The sequence below is a fragment of the Bos indicus genome, chromosome 19, assembly GCF_029378745.1.
Source record: "Bos indicus isolate NIAB-ARS_2022 breed Sahiwal x Tharparkar chromosome 19, NIAB-ARS_B.indTharparkar_mat_pri_1.0, whole genome shotgun sequence".
Classification (NCBI taxonomy): Eukaryota; Metazoa; Chordata; class Mammalia; order Artiodactyla; family Bovidae; genus Bos; species Bos indicus.
This window is the reverse complement of record NC_091778.1, coordinates 40,146,652-40,160,964: the sequence shown is the minus strand read 5'-3', so window position 1 is coordinate 40,160,964 and position 14,313 is coordinate 40,146,652. Positions and strand designations below refer to the sequence as shown.

The window sequence follows — 14,313 nt, the reverse complement described above, 5'->3', positions numbered from 1 at the left end:
CTCTGTCCCTTTACCATGAGGGTGGGAAAAGCCAGAGAAAACTAAGATTTTAAAGATTTTACCATTTAGTTTTAATTTCTTGTTTAGGAGTATAAAACAAGTGTCAGCTTTCAGGACTGCAATTTGTAAACTTCAAGTCTGAACCCAACCTGGACAGAACTGCAGTATTCTAACTCCCAGAAAAAATAAAAGGGGCTTATAAACCAAAGAAAGTGATTTACCCTGTCAAACAGTAAGAATAGCACTATCGGTAAAATAGCAACTCCTTTTCCTCTCCTCTACCTTTTCTTTTTTTTCCCTCCTCTACCTTTTCAACTCCTTTGATCCTGTCAGCCTCCCCTCTACATGATAGCCTTTTAAACTGAGATAAGATAGTAATGAATCACTTTATTAAAAGTACATAGGGCCAAACAAAGATGTCATATTTTGGCATCACTTGGCACTGAGACATATCAGAACAGGACAGAGAGTTCAGGGCTTCCTGATGTAGAGTTCCTAAGATTGTTTTCCTACTAAGTAGCTAATCTAGGTTTGGGGCAAAAAAAAAAAAAAAAAAATATATATATATACACACACACACACACACACACACACACACATTGTTCCCAGGACTTCCCTGGTGGTCCAGCAGTTAAGAATCCACCTTGCACTGCAGGGAACGTGGATTCAGTCTCTGGTTGGGGAACTAAGATCCCACATGCTAGGGAGCAATTAAGCCTACAACCTGATGCAGTCAAATAAATAAATATATATATATATATATCTTGAATGTCTGAATTGTGCCTTTTTGCCTAAAGAGTTTTGTCTTTTTTTTTTTTTGGCCTGCCCTAATTTCTGATGTCAGGTCCCCAGGGTATCTGTGCTCTGCCTCCTTCTCAGTGAATGTATATTTTATACAGTGTGATCGCACTTTGAACTAAAATAGACCATATCTAGAAATCTGCTGGTATGGCTTCCCAAGGACTAAAGAATATGAATAGTCTGAATTGCTTTTTGTTTCTGTGGCTGCTTCTTGAGTCAATCCACAATACAGAGATGATACCCTCTAAATTTTATTTTGGAAAAAACAGGCACCAGATCTCAAAGGCTAGCCTCCATATTCCAAGACTATTTTCCTAGAATAAAGCAGAACATCTGCAAATGAAAGGGGACTAGATGCCTACCTTTCACTCTCTCTTCCCCTCTGGCATTATTATCTTATTCATTTTTTATTGAGAACAAGATAACTTTCAGTTCAGTCCTGTGCATAAGCAGACCACAAGCTAATTACTAGCTCCCCCTACACTTTTTAAGTGTTTATTTATCTTGACTCCAATGCAAATTCTGTAGGGAGCCTGGCAGCAGCAGATTTTCATCCTGTTATTTAAGATATGGCTAAAATTTCAAAGGCAGGTTGGCAGGCCTTAGTATTTTGAGTGTCTTTTCTTCACCCCACCCTTAACCTAGGGTTAGACATGGGTGAGATTATTCTCTTTGAGGTAAGGGGTCAAGACTTAAGGGAGGACTAATTCTGATGTAAATTATTCTTGTCAGGGATTTAAAAAACAAACAGAAATAGAGCCAAGGGTGGAGAAACTGAGGCTATGTGACTGTTGCTAAGTTGCTAAGACAATGCTCTTGGCTACTTCACTGGTCTAGTTCAATCTGAGCCCTCACTTATTTCTTTGGGATTTGAAGTCAAGGCAACACCATTGCTAAGTTAATTCTAACATGCCAGCTCCAGAAGGACACTGTAACCTTTAAAGACATATGATTTCAAGGGAAATGTAGCAGCATTCCAGGGGCCCACGCATTAGACACAGATATATGCATTCTTCCCTGCAGCAGAGGGCGTTGGCCTTATTTTCTAATTCATGTTCTGCAAGAGCCTGGTGACTGACCCTTCATGAGAGGACAGGGCCAAACAGGCTCATCTCAACTTGAAGATCATCAACAAAGGGCATGCGTTTAGTCATAGAGTTGCCCAGTCACTTGGGATTGGTAAATAATCCTGGACTGGTGTTAGTGAAAAAGGACGCAGAAATACTCGGAAAGGAAAAAAAAAAAAGAGGAGAGGCGCTAGAAAGGAAGACAGGTGGAGGTGGAAATGCATGACTTTTTCAACTTCCTGATGGAAAGATACCAAGAGAAATAAAACTCTTTCCAACTCTGAGGGCCTTTCTTTGGCCATATTTGGATGTATATAATGTCATATTGCCATCCTCAAATAAATAAAGGAATGAATACATACAGACACACATACGTATATCACCTGTTACGTATCGTTATTATCCACATTTTAAATAAAGCATATGGAATTAATCTACTTCTCTTTAATGAAGAACACAGGATAGGTAGGCAACATTCTATCTACTCCCCAACGGTCATTCCAACAGCCATTTTAAGTTACAGAAAAGAGTGAAGGCTGGGATCTCATGGCATCAGCTACCTATGGATTGCTCTCCAACTTTTTGTTTCCCTGGTTTTTGGAACCCCTTCACCATCTTCCGCAGGTAAGACTCTCCTTAGTGGAACTAGAGTTACAAGTTCAAAACTGACATTGAAGCCTATAATTTCTAAGTCAGTGAAACTAAATGGTTACAATAATGATTTACTTTCATGTAATGTGGGGAATATTTTGGATCCATAACCCAGTTCCTTCATATTCTCTTTGCTGTGAAACATCTTCAATGACTTACATTTGCCCTATATAGTTGACCCTTGAACAGCATAGATTAGGGGTGCTGACTACTCCCTCCTGTCAAAAAAATCTGTCTCTTAATATAACTTTATAGTCAGTCCCCTGCATCTGAGGATTCAACTACAGATCATGTAGTTGTATAGTTTGTATTAAATGAAAAAAAAAAAAAACAAAAAAACCCAAGTATAAGTGGACTGCTGCTGCTGCTAAGTCACTTCAGTCGTGTCCGACTCTGTGCGACCCCATAGACGGCAGCCCACCAGGCTCCCCCGTCCCTGGGATTCTCCAGGCAAGAACACTGGAGTGGACTAGCATAGTTCAAACTTGGGTTGTCCAGTTAGGTGCCAACTGTATATCCTTTTACTCCAACTGGTGCTATGAAGATCATTCTGATATTAAGAACATGACATTTTTTTTTTTTAGAAATTCTCAAACCACAAGTGAATATAATATACTTTGAGAAAAGTATATTATACTTTTTGAAATATATATAAGAAATTATATATTTCTTTGAGAAAAGTATACAGTATGCACTTATCTGCTTTAAGGCCATTATTATCAGTTAAAGAGAGAAGCCAAGAAATCTGTTGGAAGTGCTGCTAATGACCTTGAGATATATTGCCTTTTCCATTCTTTCTGAAGCCCCATTGGAAGGAAATTAATTTCTGAGAGCCTTAAACTTCATTTAAGTTATCCCAAAGAAGACTGTCTGGAACATATGTCAGATCCTTAGTCTTTTTATGGGAACTATATGCTATCTTCCATTCCTCTATCCCAGGAGGCCTGGGTTCAGTCTTGACTTGCTGCATTGGAACCTCTGGGTCATGGGACTAGGGATGGGGCCAAGTAAGTTTCTCCCCTTTATCCTCAGCAGGGTCACAATTTCTGTTGCCATGAAGTCCATTAGCCCTGGTAGGTTTTTTGTTTTGCTTTTCAAAAATTCCTGTGATTTTATAAAAGAAGGTTGCCTCTAACCTTAGGTTCACATAGTTTCTCTATGAAGCACACAACACAAAGGGTTTTTTTTTACCCTTCAATACAAAGGGTAAAGTATTATCTCTTGGTCAACTGGTTAGTCAGGTCAATAACAATTGAGATGTACTTTGTGCAGGGCTCAGTCCTGACAGTTACAGGAGAAGAAGTCAAGCTCTTGCGTCTTACATCTCAAAAAGATATGTATATAAGACAAAATGACAGAACAAGTACAAATAAGTCAGCAAAAGCCAGTATGTGAGAGATGATGGGAAATGGGTTATAGCTGGGTGGAGTCAGTCAATGAGGACTTTCTGGAAAAGGTGAGTTTTGAAGGAAGGGAGGGGCATGGGTTTGCCAAGAAGGATGAGGAGGTCTTTCCAAGCAATAATGCATGAGCAGTGGTAAAGAAGAGATAGTGAGCAAGCTCTAAGAACCAGGTTAGCTTGCTAAGACTGGAGAATCTGTGTTAAAGGGTAAAGAGAAACAAGTCTGAGAAAATGGTAACGACAGCTCATGGAGAGCCTTAAATGGTTATATATTAAATTTGCTTTAACAGAAAAAGGGAGCCTCATGGGTTCTTGCATAATGAAAATAAAGAAGTTCAGGTACAGATCAGTTGCTCAGTTGTGTCTGACTCTTTGTGACCCCATGGACTGCAGCACGCCAGGCTTCCCTGTCCATCACCAACTCCCAGAGCTTGCTCAAACTCATGTTCATTGAATTGGTGATGCCATCCAATTATCTCATCCTCTGTTGTCCCCTTCTCATGCCTTTGATTTTTCCCAGCATCAGGGTCTTTTCCAGTGAGTCAGCTCTTCCCATCAGGTGGCCAAAGTATTGGAGATTCAGCTTCTGCATCAGTCCTTCCAATGAATATTCAGAACTGATTTCCTTTAGGATTGACTGGTTTGATCTTAAAGTCCAAGGGACTCTCAAGAGTCTCATCCAACACCACCGTTCAAAAGCATCAATTCTTCAGCGCTCAGCTTTCTTTATGGTCCTACTCTCACATTCATATATGACTATGGAAAATCCACAGCTTTAACTAGATGGACCTTGGGTGGTAATGTCCCTGCTTTTTAATATGCTGTCTAGGTTTGTCATAGCTTTTCTTCCAAGAAGCAAGTGTCTTTTAAATTCATGGCGGCAGTCACCATCTGCAGTGATTTTGGAGCTCAAGAAAACAGTCTGTCACTGTTACCATTGTTTCCCCATCTATTTCCCATGAAGTGATGGGACCGGATGCCATGATCTTCGTTTTTTGAGTGTTGAGTTTTAAGCCAGCTTTTTCACTCACCTCTTTCACTTTCATCAAGGGGCTCTTTAGTTCCTCTTCACTTTCTGCCATAAGGGTGGCGTCTGATAGCTGAGGTTATTGATATTTCTCTCAGCAATCTTGATTCCAGCTTGTGCTTCATCCAGCCCAGCATTTCAAATGATGTACTCTGCATATAAGTTAAATAATCAGGGTGACAATACACAACCTTGATGTACTCCTTTCCCAATTTAGAACCAGTCCATTGTTCCATGTCCAGTTCTAACTGTTGCTTCTTGACATACATACAGATTTCTCAGGAGGCAGGTAAGGTGGTCTGGTATTCCCATCTCTTGAAGAATTTTCCAGTTTGTTGTGATCCACACAGTCAAAGGCTTTAGTGTAGTCAATGAAGCAGAAGTTTTTCTGGAATTTTCTTGGTTTTTCTATGATCCAACGGATGTTGGCAATCTGATCTCTGGTTCCTCTGCCTTTGCTAAACCCAGCTTGAACATCTGGAATTTCTTGGTTCACATTCTATTGAAGCTTAGCTTGGAGAATTTTGAGCTAAGCTAGCTCAAAATTACTTTGCTAGAGTGTGAGATGGGAGAAGGCAATGGCACCCCACTCCAGTACTCTTACCTGGAAAATCCCATGGACGGAGGAGCCTGGTAGGCAGCAGTCCATGGAGTCCCACAGAGTCGGACACGACTGAGCGACTTCACTTTCACTTTTCACTTTCATGCATTGGAGAAGGAAATGGCAACCCACTCTAGTGTTCTTGCCTGGAGAATCCCAGGGACGGGGAAGCCTGGTGGGCTGCTGTCTATGGGGTTGCACAGAGTCAGACACGACTGAAGTGACTTAGCAGCAGCAGAGTGTGAGATGAGTGCTATTGTGTGGTAGTTTGAACATTCTTTGGCATTGCCTTTCTTTGGGATTGGAATGAAAACTGATCTTTTCCAGTCCTGTGGCCACTGATGAGTTTTCTAAATTTGCTGGCATATTCAGTGCAGCACTTGAAAAGCATCATCTTTTAGGATTTGAAATAGCTCAGCTGGAATTTCATCACCTCTGCTAGCTTTGCTCATAGTGATGCTTCCTAAGGCCCACTTGACTTTGCACCCTAGGATGTCTGGCTCTAGGTGAGTGGTTACACCATTGTGGTTATCTGGGTAATTAAGATCTTTTTTGTATAGTTCTGAAGAATTAGGAAATAGGGAAGCTGCAACAAAATTTTCCAGGAGGGAAAAAAAATGGCTGAGTCTTAATGCCAGCTCTGCCATTCACTAGCTGTACAACCTTGGGCAAGTCTCTAAATCTCTGTGTGTCTGTTTTCTCATCTGTAAAACGGGGATAATGGTGTTGACCTAAAAGAATTGTTGAATGGATTAATGAATTAGTACATGTAAAGTGTTTAGTAAGCACTCAATACATTATTATTAGATTAACAAATTATATTAGAATTATTAGTTTATGACCAAAAATGGTCACAGAAATGCATCCATGCAACAAAAGGCCCCATCTCACATCTCAGTTCGAAAGGACTGCAGCTTTTCAGTCTGTCTTAAAACGTTTGTAGGATTCAGAGGATAGCAGGACAGGCCTAGAGTCCAAGATGGTGCTGATCAATATATTGATAATAGCTACTAGTCACATGTGACTGTTAAGCACTCAGAATGTGCCAAGTCAGAATTGAGATGTACTGTAAATGTAAAATATACACTGGATTTCAAACTCTTATTTTGGAAAAAAAGTTGCATATATACACATATATATATATATTTGGCCGCGAAGCTTGTGGGATCTCAGTTTCTCCAATCAGGATTGAATCTAGGCCATGGCAGTGAAAGGAATCCTAACCATCAGGCCACCATGGAACTCTTTCATTAATATTTTTTATTGGTTACATGCTGAAATGATAATATTTTGCATATACTGGGTTAAATAAGATGTATCAATTTCACCTTTTTCCTGTTTTTGATGTGGCTATTAGAAAATTTAAAGTTAGCCAGATTGCATTATATTTCTATTGGACAATGCTGGTTCAGTACAGCCTTCAGCACTGAGTTTTGACAAGGGGTGCTATATAAGAAGGTTTTATAAAGGAACATGGGGATAGATAAAATCTCCTCATCCTTGACACTTTAAAACATCTAAATATATACACATTTATGTATAATATATATTAAAAAATATATGCCTCAGTGAGATGGCTATAAAACTGAGGGAGCCACAGCTAATTTACCTTTAAAGAGGCCACAATTGGTAAAAGGTCTTTATGACTATAATTTTTTTGGCGCACTGCAGGGCTTGTGGCATCTCAGTTCCTCCACCACGGATAGAACCCAGACTCTGTGAGGGCACAGAGTCCTAACCACTGGACGGTCAGGGAATTCCCAGGTCTTTTTTTTTTTTTTTTAAGTAGAAACAAAGATGAAAGCAGAAAAAAAGTGAAACATATCTTACTTTTTAACATGAAATCATGAAAACAAAACTTCTAACTTTTGAAAGCACTTGCCCAAAGGTCCAAATCTTACTGATTTTAGTAACCTGGATTATTAAAAGATTTTCTGACAAAATTTTTCATATCATCCCTTGAAGTTACACTGAAAATAACAAGAATAATTACGGCCAAAGAGACTCCAGTCAGGGCTTTCTGTTGATCTGGAGCTAAAAATCTAGGCTGGGATTTTGCTCTAAATTGGTATTTTAACATTTTGGACTGACCAACTGCATAGGTTTCTACTCCGAAGACCGGCCGGGGGGTGGAGATTGGGGTGGTGAAGGGAATGTGGGGGGCGTGGGGGTGTGATAAGGGAGCCCTCACACCTTTTCTCTGCTTCTCAAACCCTTCCGGGCTTCTTCCGGCTCCGGGAGCAGTCCGCTGTCCGCGGCGGCGCGGACAGGTGCAGCGCCAGCAGCCCCCTCCCGCCTCCAAGGCTCGCTCGCTAACCCGCATCCTCCCGCCCAGCCGGCCGCGCCCTCGCCGCTCCTTCCCCTGCCTCGGCGCGTGCGCGCACATCGGCGGAGGCGCGCCCGCCCCGCGGGGCCGCGCACGCAGCTGCCGCCGCCACCGCCTTCCCTCCCCGCTGGCCCTCCTCCCCTTCCCTCCCCTCCGCCCCCTTCCCCGTAGGCAGCCGGCCCGCCAGCCCGCCCGCCCGCACTGCCTCCCTGCTGGCCCCTGGCGCTCGGGCTGGGTCTCTCCCCCGCCCCCAGACTCCCCCGGTCGCTCTCCTCAGGCGGTCGCCGGCGCTCGGTGGATGTGGCTGGCAGCCGCCGCCCCCTCCCTTGCTCGCCGCCTGCTCTTCCTCGGCCCTCCGCCTCCTCCCCTCCTCCTTCTCCTCCTCAGCCGCTCCTCTCGCCGCCGCCGCCGCCTCCACAGCCTGGGCCTCGCCGCGATGCCGGAGAAGAGGCCCTTCGAGCGGCTGCCTGCCGACGTCTCCCCCATCAACTACAGCCTCTGCCTCAAGCCCGACTTGCTGGACTTCACCTTCGAGGGCAAGCTGGAGGCCTCCGCCCAGGTACGGCGACCCTCGGGCGCCGGGGGCGAGCTGCCGGGCAAGCAGTTAGGCCGCGCCCGCGGGCTGGGCTGGGGGCCCGACCTGGCGGGCGGGCCTGGGCGCTGCGGACCTGGGGCTGGGGAGGCCGGCTCGGGGACGGGCGCGCCCCTCTGGGGCGGCCGCTGGGTGCCCGGTCTATGTGCTCTGCCCTGCTGGGCTGGGGCCCGGGCCGCGCGCCTCTGGGGCCAGCACACCTGTGTGGGGCCTCCCCCAGACCCTGGCCCTTCTGGGCTTGGTCGTGGTCTGGGAGAGGCTGGAGGGTGTTGGGGAGGCCCGAGGGGTCATCGGAGTCCATGCTCAGCCTTTTCCGTCGTTCTCCCTACGCTCCACGGAGGACACTTTGGAAGGGACAGTCATCTGGGACTCCGGCTGCCGCGCGTTAAGAGAGGAGGGGATTCTAGAAGGGGGAAGAGAGTGAGAAGGGGAATGTTAATCCCGTGCAGCCTAGCTGAGTTCTCCCCGCCTGCTCCGGCCCAGGGGCAGGGTTTCTAAGATGATCCGCCCCCTCCCCCTTCCCCTCTAGTGACAGTGCAGCAGTGACTTTGTTCTCTCCTAACCTCTAGAGAAGCTGAAGGAGGACCCTCGTCTCCGCTTTTCCTCCCATCTTCTGGCTTTGCAGCCTTTGAAGCAGGTGGATTTATTGCTACAGCGATGGTTGCTTAGCAGTACCCTCCTCTGAAAGAAGCCATTAGTTTTAGTATACCACTGGTGAAAATATTCCATTACTCTTCATTGCAGTTTTTGGTGAATCATGCTCCCCCGCCCCTCCCCCCGCAGATTATCTAAAGTATTGTTTTATTTTGGAGATCGTTAGTATTGATGCCCTACAAAGGTCAGGAACAATAGACATTTGTGATACCGTGTTATGTGATGTATTATGTGAAGTTCCTGATGAAAAATGGGAACTGTTTACTAGTACCTTTAAATATCTTGTTGTAACGATAGCTTTAAATGTCTTGTTACCTTGAAAAAGAATGATGATAAATATATTTTGTTTCATTTCTTTTCCTACTGCAGTTAGGGGGAAAAATCAGTAGGCCTCAATCTTAAAGAACAGGGTGTATGTAGCAATGAAATAAAAGAAATGTAGACTAGCATAGCGTTGGAATGAATTGAAAGTTGGCAGTTGTATTTGAAAGCCGAGTACTCAGGTTGAAAATGTGTCTAAAAGTGTAGAATTAAAAAGTATACTGTCAGATTTGGGGTGCTTGTAGGAAAGCATGAGGGCTCTGCATCTAAAGACGAAACTTACCCCTGTGAAAGTCAGGTGATTAAAAAATTTTCCATTGAGAATATGAATCAGAAAGAGTGCACCCTGGGTCTAAATTAGGATTTGAGAGGGTTATTTGGGAGACTGTTTGAGCCAAGTGACTATAGAATGTTTGATATATATTGGCTGGGGGCAGATGGGAGGGAGTGTAAACAGTAGTGTGTCTTGTGACTTGGCAGACCTGCGGGAAGAAGGACCTAGCAATGAATGAGTTCGCATTATGTCAAAAGGCTAACATTGAAAAAATCATTTTTTTTTAACTCCATAGTTGTTTTACCCCATAATGGATTCATAATTTTGAGAAGTATACCCTAATAGGTTCATAATTTTGAGAGGTATACCCCATAATGGGTTCATGATTTTGAGAGGTATAGGGAAAATTTTCAGAAAAAAATTGCTAATAAAGGTTTTATTTAAGTGTTAGGGTAGAACAGCAAGCAGTGACATGCTTATCCATTTTCTACTTGGCCCATTTTCTACTTGGCTTTTTGAAAGAAATGAGAAATATATGGCAGGCTGGTTCGGGACACTGAGGGAGCACATGGTAATGTACAAGGTATTAGCAGGGACTTGTTACTCTGATACAAGGAAGAAAACAGGTTTTATTAAAGGAAGAATGGACTTTTTAATTGTACACATGGCCGCTTTTGAAAATGTAAAGAGGAGTTAACATTAGTAAAAAGTTAACAGTTGTTAGCATATATTGATGTTTTTGAAATAGATTGGAGCAGTAAGTTTAACCTGTGGGATTAGGTGGTATCTGATTGTGGAAGTCTAAAAATATGGACACAATTATATCTCTGGAAGCCAAATTGATAACTGATATTGTGTCAGTCCCCTAACAGTTTGGAATTACATTGCACAAAGTATGCAAGTTGCTTGGTTGCTTTAGTTACAAAATTTTGTAATAAGCCCAGAGTATTTGTACAGGTTACATGTTAGAAATTTAGTGGATTTTTAACCAGGCCTGGGTGTGGACTCCTGGGGAAGATGAATTAGTCAGTGTGCACTGATTTAAAAAGTAGTTGTCTTTTACATAAGTGTGTGTGGTCTAGTTCAGCAGGTTTTGAAAATGTGTTATCATGGGCCTAGAAAAATGGGACATTCCCTTTCCCCTCGTTTTACATTAGGATATGTGAGAGGAATAGACTTTCATAGCTATTTCAAATTCTGACTCTCTTGCTTTGTAGGTAATTCATTTAAAAATAGATTACAAGTTTATGTGAGTGGTGACAGTTCCTGGTTATGAGTGTATAGTGCTTTATACAGTAATTGTGTTATGGAAATAGTTTACCTGTGCCAGAGAAATAGGAGTCAGGATATACTAAACAATCCCTGGCCTCTGCCAACAAAATATTCATGATGGAGATGACTAAATTGGCACTTTGAGGAGAGTTACAGATACAGTAGATTGTTTGGCAGACTGAAACTTGGCACCTAAATGGATGTTATTGTCAGCCCTGTGTTACAGAAGTTTCTGCCCAAATTTTGCAGATTTTCTATGCAGTCATTTTGGTAGGGTTTTTTTTTTTTTTTTTTCTTTTAAAAAAGATAAAAGTAATCAATTTTGTCCAGCATTATGCTAGATCACTAAATGGTCTTAAAGTAAATTTGAAAGATTGGTCATAAGGAATTGAATTTGTTCAGATTTCTATTATGTTTCTTGAAATGTATCATTGAGGAAACCCCCGAGTATAAGAAAGTTTTGTTTGGTAAGTTTTATCCAGTATCAACTGGCAGTGAATTCTGCGGTGAGTTTTCCAGATAAATGAAGCTTACTCTTTGAGACACTCGGGCTTTAAAAAATATTTACTGATTCTATGGAAATATTTAGCTTTTTAAACTCTGTGATTGCTCGTATTCTAGGTTTTCTAAATACTGAAAAGCATTCTCAATATGTCACTGATACTTATAACCATAGATTACCCAGAACTATGTACTATAATTTATTAGTTTCATATTTGTTCTTTATAAAGTTTTTTTGTTTTTCTTATTCTCAGGTTATTACTTGCTGCTTACTGTGTGTCGTTGCTCCCTATTGTGCAATTTTTTCCCTGTTCTGTTTTACTAAATTTGATCTGAATAGCTCTAAGTAACCAAATAAACAAGCTTGTTTGAGCTTAAAATTTTTTTCTAAATGTGTTTGATGGATTCTCTTCTGAGTGAAAGGTATGAGCTTTATTGTATGGACTTTGTGTCATCACTTCTGGTTTCCATAAAGGCTTTATTTTTTTTTTTTAACTTCCTGGTTCTTGATAATTGATATTGTACAATGCAGCCTACATAAATGTGGTCTTGAATAGTAAATTATCAGTGAGACGTCTCTGAACTTTGCTACATAAATGAGACTGTTCTTACTGTAAAGTAAATCTTACTGTAATCTGTATGTGAGTCGATGTCAAAGGACTGAGCCTTCAAATAGCTGTTTTGTTGTTAATTGAGATTAGTTCTCTAGATCTTGGAGATTCCATTTTGAACACCATACAAGTATGTAGTTCTCAGTTTATTTGGCCATTTGCAATCATTTTGATATTTTATTTTAAATTTAGAAATATTTTAAATACAGAGAAGTAACCTACCGCTTAGATTTAGCAGATGTTAGTGCTTTGTCCCCTTTGTTTTAGACTTTAGATGTTTTTTGGAAAATAATATGTCACAGATACCACTAAAGTCCATTTCCATCTCTTCCCACCCTCACCCTGAGCGGTAATTTATCTTTTTTGGTAGCTGTTACTTCTATGTATAATTTTAAAGTTTTATGGTATATAAACAATAAATAGTAATGTTCTGTATGTTTACTTGTTTGACTTTCTGCAGCTTGCTGTTTTTAGTGGCTCTTTTGTTAGAAAACTTGGCTCAATTTGTGTTTACTAATTATTTGCTCCTTATTGTCTTTAGAAATTATAGTACTGTTCCACAGAGGCAATGATTATTACAAAATTTTAATGATGAAATTGCTTGTTAGGCAAAGTGAAACTTGTCAAGCTTCAGACTGACTGGTTTTTGGAATTGTCAGACTGGAAGTTTCCTTTTACTAAAATCTCAGGGTTTTAGCAATCAGGAAAAAACCCTTTTGAGTCTTAATAGTACACGTAAGGCGTGTTCCTGAGTGACTGTGGTAAAGACTCATTCAGGAAAAAAATTGTCTCAGATGGCTCCCTTTCTCGCTCTTAGGAAACTTCCATTGCAAAATTGTTACCAGTGGTCAAGTTGTCTCTTCAGTAGAAACGTTACTTAGGGTGGTTTGGTTTAGTTGAAATACAGTCTGTATGGGACCCCAAGAAGACTTAACTAGCCCTAGTTTGAATTAAAGAAAGAATACACTAATAACCCATTTATTCAGATGGAAAGGTTGAAAGTAAGTTTGTTATCAAAACAATTTATATGCCCACCTTTAACATTCTGCTTCTATTTTAAGCTTGGAAAGTGAAGATCTTAATGCTGAAATTCTTTTGATTTATTACTAGTTTTGTTTTTTTTTTTTAATTGAAGTATAGTTGACTTACATTATTACCTGTATTTTTGATAGTGGAACATACAAGCAGTATTCAGTAACATGATGATGTTAACCTGTGAGAAATCACTGAATCATCAGGTTAGAGCTCTTGTTGGTAAAGCATCAAAAAGATCAGTGTGATAGTTGAGTGCATTCTTAAGTCCTGGATGTTTTAAATTACATTCCTTGGATGATACATAAGAGTATGCTGATATCCAATATAATATATATGTGCTTTATAATACAGCACATTATTCTTAAGTTTGCTATCCTTTTGATTAAGTGCTTTGTAAACCATTAGGTGAATGCTGTTAGATGACATTCAGATTAATATCTTTATGAGTAGAGCACATTTAGTCTTGTTCTCTGTGCATGTGTCTGAATAATAACATCTATTAAAAGATTACCTTGTGTGAGGCACTAAGTGGTAAAAGAAATACTTTCTATGGATTATTCTGTTGTCTATAAAGTGCATTTCTAATATGAGACAGAATATACTGTCTGGTTTTTGAAATTTGAGTATTGCCTTCCAGAAATGGCAGTACTCTGGAAAAAAAATTAGTTGCTGTTCAACAAGCAGCTTAATTCATTAGTATAAACTGGTCGTGGTGTTTGTTGCTCAGTTGCTCAGTCGTGGCTGACTCTTTGCGACCCCACGGACTGCTGCACACCAGGCTTCCCTGTCCTTTCTACAAACTGGTGGGTTTTCTCTAAACCCAGGAGGAATTGGAATGTACTTGTAACTGGATGTTGTGTCCTGTGCCTTTCCAAAGTACAAACACTTTTCCTCAAAACGGTACAATAGTGAGATAAATGTCATTTGGCATATGTAGTGTAGTACAGGTATCTTGACATGGTAGATTAATTGCTTGGCTACCATTAAATTCATTGTAGATGTTGATGGATGAAAATAAAAGTTGCCTAGGTAAAGATTAAGACATGTAACTAAACCACTGTTGTTATTCTGTATGCTAACTTCAAACCCTGGAAAGTTTTTTATTCATTTTACCCTTTGGTGCATATGCTAGAAAATGCTTTATTCCTGTGTTTCTGAAAAAATTTTTTAAAGTCAGT

General features: G+C 41.0%; 1 protein-coding gene and 1 long non-coding RNA gene across 2 annotated transcripts in view; one reads left to right on the top strand and one right to left on the bottom strand.

Moving 5' to 3' along the window:
* Window positions 1-9,171, bottom strand: part of LOC109573968 (uncharacterized) — a 33,331-nt gene extending 24,160 nt beyond the window's left edge. The window contains exons 1-2 of the long non-coding RNA XR_002183014.2: window positions 9,031-9,171; window positions 8,668-8,870 (exon numbers count right to left, since the gene is read on the bottom strand). This is a non-coding gene — a long non-coding RNA (uncharacterized lncRNA). The remainder of the gene's footprint in view (window positions 1-8,667; window positions 8,871-9,030) is intronic.
* NPEPPS (aminopeptidase puromycin sensitive) overlaps window positions 8,036-14,313 on the top strand; it is a 104,137-nt gene continuing 97,859 nt past the window's right edge. Inside the window, exon 1 of the mRNA XM_019981599.2 lies at window positions 8,036-8,434. Within this exon, the coding sequence (XP_019837158.1) occupies window positions 8,174-8,434 (261 nt within the window). The 5' untranslated portion in view covers window positions 8,036-8,173. The remainder of the gene's footprint in view (window positions 8,435-14,313) is intronic.